This window comes from Macrobrachium nipponense, chromosome 21 (genome assembly GCF_015104395.2).
Source record: "Macrobrachium nipponense isolate FS-2020 chromosome 21, ASM1510439v2, whole genome shotgun sequence".
Classification (NCBI taxonomy): domain Eukaryota; kingdom Metazoa; phylum Arthropoda; class Malacostraca; order Decapoda; family Palaemonidae; genus Macrobrachium; species Macrobrachium nipponense.
The window spans coordinates 71798961-71820873 of record NC_087212.1 but is presented as its reverse complement, the minus strand read 5'-3'; the positions used below and the strand labels follow the sequence as shown (position 1 = coordinate 71820873).

Here is a 21913-nt window from a genome sequence, read left to right as displayed (position 1 = left end):
AGTCAAGGGGAAGCTTTACGGTCTTTGCTGGAGAAGGGAGCCCTCCAACAGGTGGAGGACAACTCCCCTGGGTTCTTCAGTTACCTCGTCCTGGTGGAGAAGTCCTTAGGGAGGTGGAGGCCGGTCATAGATCTGTTGGTCCTGAACACGTTCTTCCTCAAGACTCCCTTCAAGATGGAGACCCCGAGGATGGTCCTGGTGGCCCTGAGAGAAGGGGACTTCATGTTATCCCTGGACCTCAAGGACGCTTCCAGATTCCAGTGCACCCGTCCAGCAGGAAGTACTTACGGATCAGATGGGTGGTGGTTGAACCGGTCGAACACCCTCCTGGGGGTGCCCCTCTCGGACCTCCCCCTAGAGATGTTCCTATTCACGGACATTGAAGGAGGGAGGGGAGCTCACCTACGGTCCGAAATGAGGGAAGGGGTCTGGATGGAGCAGGAGAGACAGCTCTATGTTAACAGGCTGGAGTTGCTGGCGACCCAGAGAGCCCTGCTGGGATTCGAACACAAGATCAGGAACCGGGTGGTGGCTCTGATGTGTGACAACGCCATGATGATAGCCTTCATCAAGAAACGGGGCGGGCTGAGGTTCCGTTACTTGTGTGATCTCTCGGAGATCATCCCGGAGTGGGCCGCAAGCATCGGCACGACCCTGACAGCAAGGTTCATTCTAGGAAAGAGAAATGTGATCGCAGACGGGCTAAGCAGGCAGGGACAGGTGATAGGGTCGGAATGGTCCCTACACCCCGAGGTAGCAACAGAACTAATCGAGATGTAGGGCCCCCCCTCCCTGGACCTGTTGGCGACGAGGCTAAACGCCAAGCTCCCAGTATTCTGGTCCCCGGTGCCCAACCCAGCAGTGGCTTGGGAGGGCGCATTCCAACACCTGTAGGATGGGTTGGACGTGTATGCGTTCCCGCCCTTCGTAGTGATCAGACAGGGAATGGTTTTCGGATCTCCAGGCCCTAACGGTGCATGGTCCCTGGAAGGTGCCCCTTAGGCTGGACCCTCTAAGACAGCCCCACTTCGAGAGGTTCCACAAAGGTTTCCCAGCTCTATCCCTTCACGGGTGGAGACTATTGAGTGGCTGCTGAGTAAGGAGGGCTTCTCTCGAAGAGTAGCCTCCCAGATGTCAGGGTACTTGAGGAAGTCATCTGCGACAGTCTGCCAGGCCAAATGGACGGCATTCGGGAACTGGGGCAGAGGGAGAGGTCTCGAGCCTCTGCAGGCCAAGATTCCCCACATAGTGGACTTCCTAGTATACCTGAGACTGGACAAAGGCCTCTCGTTAGCAGCCATGAAGGGGGTAAGGGCTGCCCTAGGCCAAGTCTTCCTCTTGAAAGGGTTGGATTTGGTTAATTCCAGGCACCTTTCGATGCTAATCAGGAGCTTCAAGCAGTCTTACCCCCAGTGCCTTGAAGGCACTGCAGTGGGATGTCGCTAAGGTGCTGGATGCCCTGTGGAATCCCCCTTTCAAACCACTCAAGGACATCTTGAACAGGGAGCTGACGTTGAAGACAGTCTTCCTACTGGTGTTGGCTTCCACCAAGAGAGTAGCAGAGCTACATGGCCTTTCCTACGAGGTTTCCCACTCAAAAGGGTGGAAAGAGCTCACCTTTCGGTATGTACCTTCCTTTGTGGTTAAGACTCGGAACCCCTCGATCGTGGCCATAGCGAGATCAGACAACCCTCAGGACGTGCTCTTGTCTGGCCCGGGCGGTGAGGAAGTACCTCAGTAGGACAGCCTGGTTCAGACCAGCCATTAAGAACCGTTTGTGTCCAATGGCCGGGAGAAGAAGGCGGTCTCGAACACCATCTCCTCCTTGTCAAGGAAAACAATGAGGAGAGCTTACAAAGGAGCGGGTATTCCTCCCCTGAAGTAAGCCAGGCCTCACGACATCAGGGGCATTGGGGCTTCCCTAACCTTCTCGAAGAACCTAGCAGTCAGCCAGATCCTAAGGGCCAGAGTGTGGAACAGGCAATCCACTAATACGGCCCACTACCTGAAGGACTGCACCCGTAAATCGCTTGAATTGTTTGAAATTGGTCCGGTGGTGGCTGGCCAACAGCAGATCAAGACCTCCACTGGGCATGGGACTCCATGGGTGTGAGTGTGTATCACCCCTTCTTCTCACCCCTCCATCCTCCTTTCTTATCCTCTCCCTGGGTCTCCTGCGAGTTTTTGTAGGACCCAGCGAGCCAGCTGGTAAGATGGGTATAAGTGGTATTTAGAAGTGCGAACCATTGCCTTATTGTACAGTGGGCCCCATGTATTCACGTTCTCCAGATTCGGGGACTCGCTGATTCGCCGATTTCTCTCTGGACCATATCTACCCATTATTTGTGGGGAATTAGTCTATTCACGGGGTTTTCCGATGATAATCACTAATTAGTGTATTAGTGTAGTTTAGTTTTATTTTCAAATACAGTAATACCTTGGGTTACGAATTTAATCCGTTCCAGAACCTGCTTTGTAACCTAAAAAATTTGTAACCTAAATGGATTTTCCCATAAGAATGTTATAAAAAGCAAATAATGCGTTCCACCCGACCATGAATGACCATTTCAATTCATATTTTTCCATTTATTTTTGTTCACTAAGGTTGAAAATTCGTGTAGGAATTACATAAAATTATAAAATTGAAGAAAGAAATTAAATATAAAAACTAGATTTAATATGCATGCACAGTAAAACCTGAACTTTACCTTTGGCGAGTGTGGCTGCTGGCTTGACGGAGACGGGAGGAGGGGAAGGGTGAGGAGGAGAGGGTTAGGGCTTGGGGGGGAAATCTCCCTCAGTGAACACTTCTGGAAGACTTTCTGGTTCTTTCTCTAGAGAGCACCGTTCACTACGATCACTAATTTTATGCTTACGCGACACTGTGTCGTCTTTCACAATTTTGAAAAAATATTTTTCTATGCAGGCTTGCTTTTGCCTGTTCTTTAAAATTTTATAGAAATGACCCACCCCATTATCGATAAACAAATTTGTTGCACGCCCTGCCGCAGCCTTATTCGGGTGATTTTTCTCGATAAAACTTTTCACAATTTCCCAGTATTTCAAAAAATCCTTGATCTCGCTCGAAGGAAGCGACTGTGCAGCATCTTCCCCCTCCTCCTCAGATGAGATCTCCTCCGTTACTTGTCTCTGTTGCTCCTTGTGTAGCTCCAACAGCTCGTCGGTCGTCAGCTGCTGCCCATGCTCAGTCAGGAGGTCCTCGATGTCGTCCGTGTCAACCTCCAGCCCCAAGGACTTGCCCAAGGATACAATCTCCTCTTCAACTGGCCCCTCCTCGACGGGTTCGAACCCCTCAAAATCTTGTTCAGCAATGCAGTCGGGCCACAGTTTCTTCCATGCAGAATTGAGGGTTCTCCTGGTGATTCCCTGCCAGGCTTTGTCAATCAGATTGAGGCAGTTGTAAACAGAGTAGTGATCCTTCCAAAACTCTCTGAGGGTAAGGTTGGTGCCTTCCGTCATCTCAAAGCAGCGCTGGAACATAGCCTTCGTATACAATTTCTTGAAATTGGCGATAACTTGCTGGTCCATGGGCTGGAGTATTGGAGTGGTGTTGGCGGGCAAGAACTTGACTTTAATGAACTTGAATTCGTCCAGTAAGTCCTCTTCAACGGATGGAGGATGGGCAGGAGCATTGTCCATCACAAGTAAGGCTTTGAATGGGAGGTCCTTCTCCCGGAGATACTTCTTCACCTCGGGACCAAAAACCTCGTTCATCCACTCGACGAACAAGATCCTCGTCACCCAAGCCTTGGTATTAGACCGCCACATAACGTGCAACAGCTTCTTCTGCACGTTGTTTTTCTTAAAGGCGCGTGGATTCTCCGAGTGATACATGAGGAGAGGCTTAACCTTGCAATCCCCGCTTGCATTGGCACAAAACAGTAGGTTAGACGGTCTTTCATGGGCTTGTGACCGGGAAGTGCCTTCTCTTCTGCCGTAATGAACGTCCTCCTGGGCATCTTCTTCCAGAATAACCCTGTCTCGTCGCAATTGAAGACTTGTTGGGGGAGGTATTTCTCGGAATCCACGAGCCTTTTAAACTCTTTTACGTAAGCCTCTGCCGCCTTCGTATCTGAGCTTGCAGCCTCACCATGGCGAACAACACTGTGGATGCCAGTCCTTCTCTTAAAATTCTCGAACCAGCCACGGCTCGCCTTAAAACTGTCTTTTTCACTGTCCGCTGATGTGCCTGGCTCATTTTTACTCAAATCTTCGTAGATCTTACGAGCCTTTTCGCAAATGATGCTCTCACTTACGGAACTCTCCTGCCAGCTGCTTCTCGTTTATCCAAACCATGAGCAAATTTTCTACATCGTCGAGAATATAAGGCCGTTGTTTCGTCAATACTGTGACACCTTTTGATGCTTTACTGGCTTTAATTTCTTCCTTTTTCTTCAAAATAGTGCAGATCGTTGATTGCGACCGCTTGAAGAATGCTGCAATGTCTTTCACGCGCTCGCCTTTATCATGCATTTGGATAATTTCCTTCTTCATTTCGACAGTAATCATCTCCTTCTTTCTTATGCTTACCTTCTTGCTGCTTGCCTTCGTCATCTTGGGAGCCATTGTCTTTAGTATTTGGGTAATAGTAATGTATAAGCACTATCACGGAAACACAACACGTGCGCAAATCACTAAGCAAATTTGAGAGCATATCACGGACAGATGCGTTCAATCTTACCGCCAGCGAGATAGTGAAAGAGTTATGGTTTAAAAAGGGTCAAGGGATGCGTGGGAGGAAGTCACGTGACCCTCGTTAAGTTTTGGCCGAAAAAAATGCGTTCGCAGATCCCACGCTCATCCGATGTCCGATGTAAACAAAGCAGGCGGCCTCCCATGATGGAAATTCGCGCATTCGTATTCCAAGTGAAATTCGTATTCCAGAATGAGGGCGTCACTTCGTAAGTTAAAAAATTCGTATACTAATCGGTTCGTAACCCAAAGTATTACTGTAACAACAACAACAACAACAACAACAACAACTGTAATGTTCTAAAGGGTCCACAATAATACAAAGTGTGAAAAGTCTGTGTATAATTTTGAAGACTTTACAGAAAGCTTTCGAACCCTTCCCTGGGTTCATCTTCAGTCCAAATGAAGAATACGTTACGACAAGTACAGAGGTAAATTAAAAAAACAAGAGACGTTGAAGATCGTTGACAACGGTCGTTAGCTCGTTAATGGGCCAGGTGAAGAAAGAGGGTAGTTAACAACAATTAGGTAATACCCTCTCCCCTAGCAATCCTTCTGGCTGCAATCCTGTTGGATCTTCGTACAGGTTGTTGCAACATTACATGAAGTCCTTCATCCAAGGGCATAGATTGGGCACCGTTATCAGACTCCCCCGGGGCAGGGGATACCTGGACTGGAATAGGCAAGGCAGAGGCAGCATCAGGAGAGGGAAAAACAGAGCCTATCCTACCGTTAAAATCTTTTAAAAACATACTAGTAATATAAAAATTAACAAATGGGTCTTCGTTGACAAAAGACTTGTTTCCTTTGAATGATTCTCCCAAACTTATAGCAGCTCCCTCGACTAGTCGTCTGACATTTACATTGTTACTTTTCAAGATAATTTTAGCCTCGTTCCAGTTGAGTCTATGATCATTCATGAATGCATGTGCTACTATAGCGCTGTTTTGTGATTGTAGTTCATAAGCTCGCTTATGTTCGTCCAAACGTATATCTAGTCCCCGTCCACTTTCACCAAATAATGCGGGGAAACGTTCCTGAGAGAAATCCGCGAATGTGTGAGTCCACGAATCCGGAGAACGTGAATACGGGGGGGTCCACTGTACTTACCTCGAACTACTTAGGTTTCAGGCCCTCCCTACCGTCCCTGGGTACCTTAGGGCAGGAACTGTAAGGAGAGGGAAGCACTGAGGTCGTTGGTCGTGGGTCGCATGGCCGTGACCCTTGGGGCATGTACCTGGCTAGATGTGGAAGGGATTACCGCATTTTTTCTGGTCGGTACTGGATTGACATCCAGGATTCTCCTATTAAAGTAGTTCGAGGTAAGTAGAGCTAGGAAAAATACAAATTACCAAGAATTTGTGATTTTTTTTCTATATCATCCATTTTAATATGAGGCTGTAACTACTGGTATATGGGTATCTGTTATTTCTAATGGTAATAGTACATGAAAGTCAACTTGCCCTTGGTCTTTCCATCTTTGATAAGGATTTTCTCTTGAAAGTAGAGACCTACTAGTCTGAAATGAAAAGTGTTGTACATTTTGTTTTTATTTAATTCTTCAGAAATGTAAATTTCTTTCAGATCACCTTCCCTGGATATTACACAAATACTTGCTGTTCCCATCCTCTTCATACTTCTGATGAAATAATAGAGGAAAATGCTCTTGGGGTTAGACTAGCTGCACAGAGGCGTCTTGAATTTGAATTGGGAATTCCACGTGAACAAGCCTTGCCCCAGGATTTTACTTACCTCACTCGCATTCATTATGCCAGTCCTTCAGATGGAATGTGGGGAGAACATGAAATGGACTATATTTTATTTTTAACAAAAGATGTTTCCCTAAAGCCTAATGAAAATGAAGTTCAAGATGTAAGGTATATTAAACGAGAAGATTTTCCTCAATTTCTGAAGAATCTCCACACAAATAACATTCCTATAACACCATGGTTTGATCTTATTTGCCAGAAGTTCTTACCTCTGTGGTGGGAAAATCTTGATAATATTGATAGATTTATAGACCATACAAATATCCAAAGAATGATAAAGTAAATGTGCATGGTAAGTTATGGCTTTGTATAAAATAATTCGGTGCAATTTTATCTTTTATGTACACATCTGTGCATTACTGTTTGCCATCTTGATTTTAACCTTACTAAATAGCCATCAGTTAAGGTTCTAAAATTTGTAATTAAGTTACACAGTTCAATTGCTTAGTGTTTAAAAATATGTTGTGTAGGTTTAATTGACTAATAGTACTGAATTATCTGATAACAGATGTGAAATTTGATCTGCCAAGATGTGTAACAAAGCTATCAGAACCAGTCATAAAAAGTAGATTTAGATTTTATCAATTGTGTTTTTTTATATTTGAATTTTATGTGCATTTTCTTAATTTTTATGAATTAGGAAACTAAATTAATATTAGTTTGTGTAAATATCCTCCATCACATTCAAAGATTTTTTCCAAAATTCTCATAGCTGCTGCTGAACAGAAGTTTCTAGAGGAAGTTAACAAGTTTCTAGAGGAAACATCAGAAGATCTATACCATAGATCTCAAATATGGGAATTGCCTTGACAAGGGGGCACATATATGGTTGAACTCTACTGCAATTCTTGCTTCTTTGGAAAGTGAACCCTTTTTTTTTCCTCTTAGTTGGACATTGGGGTTTTTTTGTTAAAAAATATCAAAATGGGTGTAATAATGCTTTATTTGTACTTATATCAAAGTCGAGATACTGGAGATGACATGGAATCAGGTTTCGGATTAGAGCAATTTCCAAAATAATAACTAAAGCACAAACAGTGGATAATATGTACATGTTTAAATGAAATTGGAAGTAAGAACTGGGTCACTTAGAAATGTCTCGAGCCCTTGTGGGTTATGAGAACAGATGAGATCCATATCTGCAAAGTTAGGAGCCCATGCTGTCTGTTTATCTAGCTTTAAACCTTATTTTGGCCTTTTTGCAATGTTTGTAAAATCGTTTAATTTCTATACAGTGGTACCTCGAGATATGAAATTAATCTGTTCCGATGCGGCCTTTGTATCATGAGTTTTTCGTATCTTGAACCGCATTTTACATGTAAAATGCCTAATCCGTTCCAAGCCCTACAAAAACACCCCAGTAAATTATATTTCCAGGCCTACAACACATGTTCTAGGGTTACGACGCCGATCCGACGGAAATAATATGACTCCAAAAAGGCAAAATACTGTACATACTTGAGTAATATTCGACTGCATGTAATGTTCAACCCCATTTTTACTGCATATATTAGTACTTTAGCACATGTCCCTTAGCAATAAGCCTAGCCTATGTTAGCACTTACAAGTACTGAATGATCGCCAAGCAATCACTTTTTCCTAGCACACAGTAAGCCATAAATTTTCATTCTCTCTCTTCAACTACTGAAACTACCAAACAGTATAATAACCATTCATTTCTATTCTAATGTTTTTTTTTTTATTAAATGTATTGCTTGAATAAGTTTTTCAATTTACAGCATCCTTTTACCAATAGAATACATAAGAGCACAAGGGGTAGATGCTGACCAATAGGAGAGCAGGATCTTATGGGGTGACTAGCATCAGGAACCAATGGGAGAGCGGGAGGATGGTGGCGAGTTTACTCAGTTAGTGGGGAGCGAGTTTTAAAATTGTTCTCGATGGTCTGGGTGAATCTCGGGACTTTACAGTAACAACATTTCCTAACTTGAGCTATTTTCGTATGTAGAACCAAAAAAATCTTTGTATTTGCTTTCGTATCTCGAGTTTTTCGTAAGTTGAGCCTTTCGTATGTTGAGGTACCACTGTACAATATTTAACTTGGTGGAGCACTGGCCAGAGTTCATTTTGAATAGTTTATCTTTTATATCGAGGGATATATACCTTGTTGTCTATTCAAGCATAAACCAATCTTTTGAATACTTATTGAAATGAGGCAGGAAATAAGTAGGGAAAATATTCCATAATTAGGAGATCCTCCACCCACGCCCTGTTCAGCCTTCATTTCTTTACATGATCTGTATGTGTACAGATCCCTTTGCCAATAACTAATGACAATGTTTCCTCTTATGACGGTTGTTAAAATAATGTATGTCTTGATACGGTCAATGACAATTTAGGAACCCCATGTTCATTACAACCCATACAAACTTCATCCCAGTCACACCATTATCCTGAAAAGAGTGCACCTCTTCCATCTGTCTAATGTCTTACCTCTGCTTGTAACTACATTCATTCCATTGTACAATACTAGCATCAGTACCTGAGTACCACTTTTCCCATATAGACTATGTGCTTTAGCCTTTGTGCCTTCTTGCTCTCTTGCAGATTTTTTCCTCACTTTAGCTCTGGATTGTTATTGTGGCTTAGTATTTTTTATTTTTTAGTGCATATTACTCTGTTGGAGGGAAACTTCTGGCCATTATTCATATTTTGGCTAAAAAGGATTAATGAGAGGTTCTGAGTTTAGTTAATTTATTCCATACTGAAGGGGGTAAGGAATAAGATAAGGAGTTAAATGTGTAGAGCGAATCCTGTAGAGTGTCTGGTAAGGGGTATCTGTTAGGCGTATTCTGAGGGTGGTTTTTGGGTGGCACAAGTTTGCTGTTGGTTGTTTCCTAGGGATGCCAAAGTTTCTGTCTCAACAGATGTTTATAATGAGTAGAGCAGTTTTGATGGAAAGGGAGTTCTATAGCTCATGTAAAAAAGGTCAGTTAAGCAGGTGAGACCAGTGCTGAATTCTTATAGGCTGTCAGGTTTAGGGAATCTTAGCAAAGCCTTCCCTCTCATGTCGACAGTTGTGCTTGCCACTATGCGAGTGTTTGGGGTGCTCCTGGGAGAGTTGGTCTAAGTAGATGTCAGCTCCCGATTGGTCCCCTCATTTTGCTTAGGAATGCTGGAGGGTAGCACCTTACATGCCACTGTCAGGAGGTGGAATCTTTCCGGTATGGTATTGACAATGATTTTCTCTTTCCCAATGTGTAGTGCTTCTAGAGGCAGAGTTGACAATGGATTGCCATGCTATCAGTATCATTTGAAATTATATTGCTTAGTAGAATTCTGGTATTATGGGTGGCTTTAGTTTGATTGTGAAAGGCTTCCTCATGGCCAATTAAGCTATCCTCCTGGAAAAGTGCATAGTGATCACACCAGCATAATCCCCAGGGATCCTCAGATAGGGCATCTGTAGCAATAGACCACATTGGTTCTATTCAGGGGATCCTGTGTGGAGGTGGCTCAGATGTATTTCATGACCAGGCTGCTAATTTTTTCTCTTTATAGTAAAAGATGAATTTCATTTTCTTTCCCAAGTTCATTGGGCTGATATTGTGTTAGACAGAGGTATAAAGGGTGTGCTCATCTTTGTTGTATTTCTAAAACGGGTTTTTAAGACCAAATGATACTCTTTTAAACAAAACGAAACAAACTGCTAACAGGCAACTACACCTACCCTCGTTCCATCGCAGAATCTCTCTGGGCGTTGGCTGAAAATGCAAGCTAGGCAAATAAATCCCTGTAGATACAAAAATATACTTTTTATTTCCCAAATTAGCTAACTTGATATTAAAATGGAATAAAATCAATTAATAAAAATGGAATATAATCAATTAACTCCGACCCATAAGAAACGTCAAACTATCGTTTTCCTCTCCAAATCATGTTTAAGTAAGTACCCCCTCTTATCTCATTATGTCTGACTAACCATAGCATTTTAATAAGTCAATAAAAGTCTTAAGAGAATCCATTTTTCTATATGGTGACTTTGAACCTATCTGAAATAGAGACCACAATTATTACACCACTTTACCCATTAAAGTTAATCAAAAAGAATGTGTACTGCACCTCACGTCTTTCTCCAACACAATAATTATCACTTCAAAGGTTAACTTTTTCAAAGTTCTTTATTACGTTACCTTATTCAATGGGTCTGCAACGCCTCGCAGCACCTCTTCCAGGTGTGTTCTGCACTCTGTCACAAGTAATCAGTGAATCCCCCCTCTTAGCACTTATCCTCCCATAATAAAAGTCATACGTATACCGTTCGTTACGAACACACACACACATGCCCTGTGTTTTATCCAGCCAACACAGGTGTCCTATGCCCAAAGCGTGTGTGATCTTCGAGGCGTCATCGAGCTCAAAATGCATTGGTCATCTTTCCTGACTGTTTTTCATTTCAGCATCTTCGAGGAATCCAGCGCTTGTCTCGAATCGACTTGTCTCTAACCGGAAAGAGCTGAGATTAACAATTCACTACCGTGCCTTTAAGATATTTTCAATGGGATATACCATTATAGAACAGTGTGATATCCATGTCTTCTGGGGCAGCAGATAGGGTTCTGAATAGAGGGCCAGTTTTCCATGGCTTTTTTGATACTTCTTATGACTTCTTGTTTAGTGTGCCTGATGACAGGAAAGACCAGGGAAACACGATCCAGCTCTACGTACATGTCTGTCCAGGTAGAATGGTGCAAGGTGGCTATCCTGACATTGGGCTTGATGGTGGTGCATTTAGACTTAACATGGCACTTTACTCTCGCCATTCAGGCACATGCTGAGGTTTGGGGGAAGCTGATGCAGGTGTGTATGTGGAGGCCATATTAAAGGTGGTCTTATATCCTCCACAGTGGCCCAAGAGGTGCAAGTGCATCACCGTCGGGCTCCTTCACCAAGAGAGTCCTCTTGCCCCTTTCTTCCTGGGCAGACCCACACTGAGTTGGGTGGTCCTAATAACAACAGAATCATTAGCCATGAAGTCCCGAGTATCAAATAGGCCATGGAAAACTTGTGACGATCAATATGTAATCCCATCTTACCTCCCCAGAAGACGGGGATATTACAGTCTTAACACTTCTGCTGCTAGTCTGTTATTGCCACTAGCGACGAGATCTGTGCCCTGTTAATTGTATGACTAAGTTTCTCCATTTTATATGGGAACTTGGGTAATATTTTTAAAATTCTTTAAAGTACTTTTATAGTATAATATTGTACTAGTATGTTATGTATATTAGAATGCCAAAATTTGCAAACAATATAGATATATATAAAAGATATAGATAATTATTAAAATGCAAGTAGCTTTTATTACAGATTCATTTTGTCTTGCTTCTTAAAACATGGAGTAGTGTCATTTTCATAAATCAGTTTGAAAATCTTTATTACAAAAGTAATTCTCTTAGCCAAAAATTTAATCTGGTAAAACCTCACAAAAGAAATTAAAATACAGATTTGGCATTCATTTGAAAATAAAAATTTATCTGATAATTATCTAAAAAGTTTTGGAGCGCTGATTTTTACCAAGAGAATCCTCAATGGTCGTCCGCTCAAAAATGATATCACATTTTCTGTTTACTTTCTCTTTTCATTTCCTCGTATTCATAGATCACCTCTGATCTCTGATAAAACCTGGAGTAAAATAATTATCAAATCCAGTAATAGCTAGCTATATCTACTTAATAAGAGGCATCACTATATTCACTACTGTCTCTGAGAACTGTCTGATAGTTGAGGTCCACTACTATCGATGTCATTTCCGAATACATAAAGGCCTTTGTACTTCATCATCAAGGGAAACTTCCCAATGATATTTTGATCGTTACTGAAAGGTTACCCCTCATCCTGAAATTGTTGCAAGTTGGGAATTAGATGTTGCCATTTGTTGCAACCAAGGAAACTATCGTTTATGAGCTGCCTAACTAGAACCAAAGAATTATGACTGAGGAAATTCCCTTGTCATGGATGAGACCTTTTGATGAATGAGATCAGCCCTGGTTTTTAAAAGATTAAGGTATATTACATGGAAAATACAAAGACAAGCATGTTCTTTGGCCCATCAATGAAATGATTATCTGCCCCATGGACTTGTGAAAGAAACAAGCTTTTCCATCTATAAAAACCACAATCTTGTACCCCCTTTATGTAGGATCCCCAGAAGAGTACTAACATGGTCTGTTGCTGCAGATGCCCTGTCCAAGGATACCCGAATACTTAAGTTGGTATGACCACTATACTCGCCTCCAAAAGGATATCATGCCAAGTTCAAGGGAGCCATTTACATCCATAGAGCTCCCCAAAATACCAGAATTTAGTGAAGTGATATACTAATTTCAAATGTAGAAACTATAGCGTGGTAGACTATCGCTACCTCTGTTGCTTAAAAGCCATACACATTGGGAAGGATAAACTCAACCTTAACACCACACAGGACATGCACTTCCTCCTGACAGTGGCTTGTAGGATGCTGTCTGCCTGCCAGCATTGGAGCAGGGAGGAACCAATCGGGTACTTCTGTCTATCAGCATCTTTTCCAGGACTAATCTGTCTCAAATGCTCGCATGCAGTTGCAAGCACAACCAACGACATCCATGAGAATGCTTTGCTCAGACTCCCTAATCCCCTGACAGCCAATTAGAATTCAGCACTACTCTCGCCTGCTGTGAAACCCCCTTTCTTTATTCTGAGGATATTAGTTAGATGGATGAAATGTTGTCAATGAAGTGCCCAGAAGTGACCCAGAATACATTTACCAGATACCCCTTTCTGGAGACTTGACGGGATTCTCTCTCATGGAACTTCTCAAATGTAAACATTGGTCAGGTTTTGTCAAGCTACAGTATCAAAGAGAAAAGACTTATTCTAAGGGTTGACAAGATGTATAAAGTAAATTCATCTGAAGCAGCTATTCTTGTAAACAGAAAATATGTGATGACTGTCTATGTAAGAAGCAAAGGGAATGATAATGCCTAGCAGCAATGGCTGCTTCCAATCTGACAAGTTCAGTACATTATAGCAGGTTGTGAGTATGTTGTGCATTGCTTTCAGCTCCTTGTGAAATATACAGTATTAAAACTGTTGGATTGTGGGGTTCATTTCTAAAGGAACACCGTATTCTGGTATTCTCCATGTTATCTGAGGGGTCATGCTTTTGACCAACTTGTACTATGTGTACTGGAGATAAATAAACCCCATTATCTAGTCTCCTAAGTAAAGATTAAGAAATTTAGTATTAATTTTTCATTTTTTAAATATCTGTGAACACTGAATGACAAAAATTGTTACTTTTAGTTTCAATTTCAAATATTTTCAATAGGTAAGATGTAATGTTTTAGTTTGAGAATGCACCAATAAATGGTGCAGCAAGTTGATTTCTTCCATAATGAGTTTGATACCAGAAAATAATGTTTGAAACCTAAAAATGGTCATCACTCAATATGAGTCCAGAAAAGGTGAGTAAAATGGGATTTTTACAAGTTGAACTACTCTATCCAGGGGCAATTAAAGGTTATTGAGAACCTAGTTGATAGGCAATTGGTTACACATGAACTCAGCTGAATTCAAGTGAATTTTTCTGGAAACTCTACCAAAACAGCATTGCCTTGTCTTAAAGACTCCAAAGTTCTTAATCAGTAACTCTTCTTCCTTGCTTTTATAGGATGGTCTTAACTATGATGAAATGAGCAAGAAGTGAAGTTGTGGCCTTGGTAGCATTTTTGTTTTCAGTTTCATATTTTTTTTCAAGAAAAGGAACAAGATCAATGTATTGGGGTAAAAGTCATTGGTGAGTATTTATTACATTGTGTTCTGTAATAGATTTGCTGTGGCAGGCTTATTTAGGCAGTTTTTTTTTATAAGATTTGAGAGTTAAGCTTACAATGGTAGAGTTTGCCTTTAAGAAGAAGTATTGATTGGCTTTTAGTTTTTGATATTCTTGTAGTAGTGATTGGTTTTTCAGTATTTACATTAAAATGGTTTTAACTTGGCTAGCCTATGAAAGTAGAAATTCTTTCCATTGGTTAAAACCATGAAGGAAGTAAGCATTACTGAGAGAAAGAGAGAGTGATTGAGAGAGAAAGACTATTTACATTCATGATTTAACTATTGAAACTTTGTTCTGCTTTCAGTGTTCCATATTTTCAGAGTTTCATTGTTGTGAATGAAAATTTTAAATTATTTTGTAGTGCCTTTACACATTTTACAACTAAAAGCTTTTCTTAACTATTAGATGCACTTCAAAGATTTTTTTTATAGAATCTAAATGTAGCACATCAAGCAGTAAACCTTATAGATAAACATAAAATTGCTTTTCTGGACTTTAATTTCAGAATTTCAGCTGGTTTCACTAGTGATGATTAACCATTGAGCAAGGATTTCTGTTCATTTTGAGGAATACTGCTGATCGTTTTGTAATCCTAAAAAAATGATAAGCATTACAAATTTTTTATTTTGTCTCTCTCTCTCTCTCTCTCTCTCTCTCTCTCTCTCTCTCTCTCTCTCTCTCACTCACACACACACACACACACACACACACACGCACACACACACACACACACAGAGTATATTTTGAATGTACAAAGTATATTTTGAATGTACATACTACTTTAAAATGTGAAGGCTTGAGTTGGGGGAAATATGTACACCAGCTGTTGAAGTAGAGTACCTGACATGGGTGAGTAAGGGAAATCTTGTATCAAACTTTTTCACCTCTTAAGGTTGCCAAGCCTGCAGGCATTCAAGTTGGGGGATAAATTCAGGACGTACCCATGGGGAAAGAAAGAAACTAACATTTCGATGGAAATGGTGGGTAGTATAGGGATAACTTGATTGAAAGTTATTGCTGATGTCCTATTAATGAAAACTTGTTTGTTCCGAACGCCATATACTTACCTTGAACTACTTAATAGGAGAACCTGGTTGTCAATCCGGTACCGACAGAAAAAATCAGGTTATCCCTTCCACACCTAGCCAGGTACATGCCCCGAGGGTCGGCAACCATGCGACCCACGACCTACTACCTCAGTGTTTTCCTGGTCGCTGACCCGTCCACACGTGTCAACCCGATCCTTCGTTGTTTCCCTTGACTTCTGAGTGTTATTGTATCCCCCCTTTTGTGTTTGTGTGCCCTTCGCTTGATGAAGTCCATTTCTCCTCAACGGCGTTGTCCATTGGAGGCGAAGTCTTGTGGGGCCTTCCTGTCCTCTCTCCCTTTAACCCCTGCTCTTTGTGCTCAAAGTGTCTTGGCGGGCCTTGCTTGCAAGTCTCCACATGTGAGAAATGGATACATTGGCCTCCAAGAGAAGTCGGAGAAGGACAAGTCTCCTTTAAGAAGTCTCGTTCAGAGGAACCCTTGTCTGCGAGGCAGTCGCCATCTCCCTCCTGGAGTCGCTTCCTTGCGGGGACCTAGCTGAGTTCGTTGCCGGGTCTCTGCCCATTGTGGAGCCAGAGGATCAGTTCTTATCTATTCTTGTACAGGTGATTGTTCCCCCTGTGTTGATGATTTCCTGAAGGGGGTGGGACCGCTCCCTCCTCCTTGGCTCGCCCCTGGCCAAGGTGCGGGCCACGTGACGGGCGCGTTGTTCTCTGCTTGGGCCGCCCGGTGCGGCTCCCTCTGGTGTTGCGCTCTCGCCCCCCGCTCTGGTCCCAGGCTCGGGGTCGGTAGAGCCATCCCCTGTTCCAGCCGAGGTTACTGCCAGTGTTTTCTTATGCGACAACAGGCACCCCCCCCCACCCCCTTCATGTCCCCGGAGGGATACGGCGTCCCTCGGAGGCAGTGGGAGCTGACAGGTCCCTCAGTGTGCCAGACCCGGTCCTAGACCGGTACCCCTCACACTCCGTTCAGAGTCCCCCTACGGAAGTGCGTTTGTAGCAACGGACCCTGTCCAACTGTGGCTCCCACCGTGTTTTCCTCCTTTCCGACGAGGCCCCTCAGGAGCTGAGGGAGCTGATGGGTTCATCTGAGTGCCAGATCCGGTCGTGGACCAGCACCCCTCGCACCCTGTTCTGATCCCCTCTGAGAGAGGAGATATTTCTATGTCGGACTGCTCCCCTCCCTCAGATGATGCCGTCATGGTCGCCCCCCTCCCCTGTCAGACGGTCCGCGCAGCGTTCACCCATGCTTGTGGTTCCCATGACGGTCCTGTGAGCGGGGTGCACTGCTGCCCCGTCAACCTTTCCCTTGGTTGAAGTCCCCCATAGGAGGGGTGCAGGGCGGATAAGAGGCGCCGTGCTGCGAGGGGTCGAGTGGGTTCAGCCCCTTCCCCCCTATGCTGCACTCTGCTTTCTCCATCTTTGCCTAGAATGGAGAGATTGGGATAGATGAGGTAGCTACCGCGATGTGGCACGCCATCATGGACGCTCTGCTCCCCCGGTCAAATGGTCTACTCTGCGTTCACCTGTGCTGATGGTTCCCATGACGGTCCTGTGAGCTGGGTGTGTCGCTGCCCCGTCAACCTTTCCCCCGTACACTCCACCGGCCAGTGGGACTCCCATGACGGCTCCACTGGTACGGCCTGCGACTCTGCTTCCAGCGAAGCTCCTGGTTCCACCAGTAGCCCCCGGAGTGAGCTGTCTGCCCTCTCCGGAGCACACCCCACCTCCTATGGTGGGCCCTGCTTGGTCTTTGAAGGACAACGAGGAAAGTGTCATTCGTCCAGGTCGGCCTCCAACACCTTGGAAGGGCAAGGCACGTATGATGAGGGCTCAACTGACAGGCGGGTCTTAGCCCTCTTTCGAAGAAGGAGCTATCTAGTAGACTATCCCTCCCTCCCTCCGACACCTAGAGATCCTCCTCAGTAGAGTTCCTAACGGGGGGGCCCGAAGGGAGACAAGCCTTTTGGGGGCCCTTCCCCCAACGAGGAGCGAGGCTCAGGCCCTTGCCCAAGTGGGCCAAGTAGCATCTGGGTCCAAGAATGCCCTGTGGCCCCATGGCTCCCTCAAGCTCCTCCCAGTAGCTAAGGTCAAGTAGAAGAGGTTTTACACCCCAGAGGGCTTCTCCTTCTACCCCCGAGTCCTTGGAGGATAACATCTTCCCCCTCGCCTGGTCTTTTCGGGGGAGAGACTCTTGGTGGGTTTGGTCACATTCTTAAAAGTAGGTGACTATGCAATGGAGACCACGGCGTGGGCTGCTGTCCAGGCAGACACCTGACTTGACCTCTGGGCTGGTGCAGTGGCCAGATTCGCCACTGCCCAACTTGAAGGACGGGACTGAGTTATCCCAACTCAAGGAGCTGGTCCTGTTCGGTGGAAGGCCATTGGTTCCTTGACTTCTCAGGCAGTCACCCAATGGACTAACTGGGTCCTCCGCAGGAGGGACGCCGGGCTAGCCAGATGGCCTAGACGACTTCCAGACAAAGAAGCTAACCTCCTTAAGTACGCCCTGATTACGGTGGAGTCCCTCTGGCCAGAGGACCTTGTGGAGGAGGCCCTGGAGCGTTGACAATAGGCCAGCCAGGACTCCTTCATCTACAGAACTCCTCCTTCAGGTACCCAGCACAGCTTAGGGCACCGGATGCTCCCCAAGCTAGACAACCTAAGAGGTATAGGGTGCAGAGGATGTCCGATAACTGGGAACCAGTCTCCATGGTTTGGGTAGGATGCCCCCCCATCTTCCCCCTCCTACAGTCCCAGGTCTTCAGCCTATTGAAAAATCTCATTACAATCGGATCTTGACAAGATTTAGAAGGAAAGCCATTAGAGGAAAAATAATATGGAACAAGTATGTATCTAGCATATCTGATACAACCTCAATAAGTAAAGTCTGGGAAAAATTTAGGAAAATTAATGGATCTCATATTGGATCTCAGAGACATGTACTATTACATAATGGCCAACTAGTACATAATAGTGCCACAATTTTGAATATTTTAGGGTGTAACATCGAAGCAATAAGTAGTATAATCAATATAGATAATCACTTTGAACCATTAAAGCCCGTGAAGAAGCTGTCCCATTAAATTTTGAAATATTAGAGGATATACTATATTATAACCAGATTTTCACAGAAGAGGAATTTGAATATGCCTTGTCTAACTGTAACTCTTCTGCTCCAGGCCAAGACAATGTAAATTGTGAGATGATAAAAAACCTGGCTCTTTTAGCAAATACATACTTATTGAAGCTTTATAATCATTTATGGGTAAATCACCTGTTCTGAAAAGCATGGAAACATGCTATAATCATACCAGTTGTCAAACCAGAGAAAGATCCTAGCAATCCAAATAACTATAGACCAATATCCCTGACAAGTTGCTTGTGCAAATTGCTAGAAAAAATGGTAAATTATAGACTAAATTGGTGCCTACGTAAGAATAAGGCTTTGTCCTCAACTCAATATGGCTCACAATCTGAAAGATCTACTTTAGATTCACTTTCCCATCTAGAAAATTATATACAGCGAGGGTTTGAACGTAAGCAAATTACAGTTGCCATATTCTTTGATATCCAAAAAGCATATGATACGACCTGGAGATACAATATTTTAGTCCTTACACGAGAATGGTTTTAGAGGGGGCTTACCAATTTTTATTGAGAATTTTATCCATCAAAGAACCTTTCAAACACGAATAAATAATGTATATTCTGACTCCTTCCATTTAGACTGTGGAGTCCCTCAAGGGAGTGTTTTGAGTGGAACACTTTGCTCTAGCTATTAATAACATCGTAAAACAGTTACCACAGGGAGTACAAAATAGCTTGTATGTAGATGACTTTGCTATATGTTATTCCTCAAGCAGTCTTCGTCATCTACAAAGAATTCTTAATAAAGCTGTCAAAAACATCCACAAGTGGACTTTGTCAGTTGGCTTTAAGCTCTCTGTAGAGAAAACCCAAGCAATTATGTTTTACAAAAATAGATGGAAACATAATCAAGACATAGATCTTAAATTAGGTGATAGCCTCATTCAGTTTAGTAATGCTGTAAAATTTTTAGGCTTGGTGTTTGACACTCAACTGGAAAGCACACATAGCCTTTGTAAAAAAATAAATGTAATAGTGCCTTAAATTTGATCATAAAATTGTCTCATACTACTTGGGGAGCTAAGAGACAAACATTACTTATGATATACAAAGCACTAGTTTTATCCAAAGTAGATTATGGAAGTCCAATTTACAGGTCAGCATCACAAAGTACCTTGAAGTCCTTAGACTCTATCCACACTCGAGGCTTGAGACTTTGTAGTGGAGCCTTTAAATCTTCTCCAAACACTTCAGTATGTTGTGAAAGTGGTGAACCCCCATTATCCTTACATCGTGACCTTGTAACAATGAGAAGTGCTTTAAAGATAATGTCCACTGATTCCCCCACAAAAAAACTGTGCTATGCGAGATATATTTATTAGTAATCACGAACCACCTTTCCAGTTAGAGCTAATAGGTTATTAGAATCTAACGGTGTTAGGGTAAATATACTCCCACCCTCAAATTCTCCACCTCCTTGGATGATGAAGAAAATCAAAGTATGTTCTAACCTATATAATTTGTCAAAAAAACAGGATTATACTTAAGATCACTATAAACAGTATGCATTAGAACACATTCGAAATAAAGGCCCACATAAAGCATATACTACACTGATGGATCCAAATCTACGGGAGTTGGTTGGGCTGCAGTGTCATTGTGCAATTTAAGTCAGAATTCGTTACCAATTGAAGCAACTGTCTTTACTGCTGAATTAACAGCAATTGTATTGGCAATAAATCGGATAAAATTGTCAAATAGTGAGCTGAATACCAAATTTGTAATCTATTCTGACTCAAGAAGTGCAATGGAATCTCAAAAGTTACTCACATAACCCTTTAGTAAAGGAAATTAAACAAATCATCAATATTCACTTGGGGTTAATATTGAAATGTGCTGGATTCCTGCCCATGTTGGAATCGAAGGTAATGAAAAGGCCAAGTCTGGGATAAATTCACCAGATTTTGACAATAAATAGCCTGCTACAGATTATGTAAACTCAGTAAAGCAGTGCATAAAAACAAAATGGCAAAATCTGTGGGATAGTGAGGCAGACACCAATAAATTAAAGTGCATCAAGCAGAATGTAAACTTTTGGAGTACATCAGTACAAAAGGAAAAACGAGCTGAAGTAATATTAACAAGATTACGAATAGGCCATAGAAGACTGACCCACGAGTATTTAATGATGACTCCACAAGGGAACATCCCTCATTGCAATGTCTGCAATACAATTTTAACAGTCAAGCATTTATGTGATTGCCTAATTTTTAATAGGTAAAGAAATTTATATTTAGACAAATCATTATCAGAAATACTATCAGTCAGATAATTTTTCATTATATAGAGTATTGTTATTTAAAAAAAAAAAAAAAAAAAAAAAAGAGATTTTATTAATAAAATTTAACATTTATACCTTACTCAAATAGTCGATTTTTATCTATTTCAGTCTTCTATAAGTTAAATTCATATTTTTAATTCCAACCTCATCTATCACTTAATCATCCTCATTTATCATTAATTTATTGTAATTCATTAGCTACCATTCCATCCCATCTCACTTTGTAGACATGCATTTTATTTGCGTATTTTTTAATAATTTCCTCCCGAATAGGCTGGTAAATCTTAACTTTATAATAATAATAATTCAGCCTTCCGAAGGGGTTGTAACAGTCGCTCCCCTAGGAGGGAAGTAGGACGAGAGCCCCCCCTTCATCTGCTTCCGCTACAGGTGGAGGGGTTGCCTCTTGAATCATTGGGGGAGCGGGGAGGCTTGTAGGGTCGTCCCCCGGACAGTCCGGATGCTCAGGGACGGCTACCAGATACCTGTCCAGGACACATAGCTGCCCCTAGCTGGGAAAATGGAGGTCCACATGGCCCTGCCTCAGGACTCCCGTACAGGTTGTACCACCCGAGGACGATGGCCTCCTGAAGGTGGTGTGGTCCGGCTTCAATCTTTGGAGCCCTCTGTTGGCTGAGGGGTTTTTCAGCTGCACTCTGCTCGCACTACGGTGCGTGCAGTCTCGGAGCCAGGTGCTCCGTCCGTGTCAGCTGGAATGGCCGTCGGTATGTCGTCCATCTCCTCTGAACGTCTTTTCACCTCCCCTGAGGGGTTTGGCTGTCACAGGAAGTAGTGGGAGCTGACAGTGTCTTCAGAGTTCCAGTCCTGGTCGTGGTCCGGCACCCCTCGTACCCTGTTCAGCTCGCCTCTGAGGGCAGACGAGTCTCAGTGCGGGGGGCTGCCCCCCTGAGAGCAATAAGAGGAAGGGCAAGAGAAGGCCCTCTTCTCCCAAGGATTATTCCTCCTCCAAGTCTTCGGACTCAAATAGGGCCTCCCGTAGGAAGAAGCGTGGAGCAAAGTGGAGGCGTCGTGCCGGGAGGAGTTGAGAGCGTTCTTCCTCCTCCCTCCTCCCCAGGCCGCTACTCCCTCTCACGCTGTCGGAGCCGGGCCCGCGGGT

General features: G+C 43.1%; 1 protein-coding gene across 1 annotated transcript in view; it reads left to right on the top strand.

Annotated features, from left to right (window-relative positions):
- LOC135198159 (isopentenyl-diphosphate Delta-isomerase 1-like) overlaps positions 1 to 7137 on the top strand; it is a 61978-nt gene extending 54841 nt beyond the window's left edge. Inside the window, exon 4 of the mRNA XM_064225660.1 lies at positions 6298 to 7137. Within this exon, the coding sequence (XP_064081730.1) occupies positions 6298 to 6765 (468 nt within the window). The 3' untranslated portion in view covers positions 6766 to 7137. The remainder of the gene's footprint in view (positions 1 to 6297) is intronic.
- Positions 7138 to 21913: the final 14776 nt, after the last annotated feature.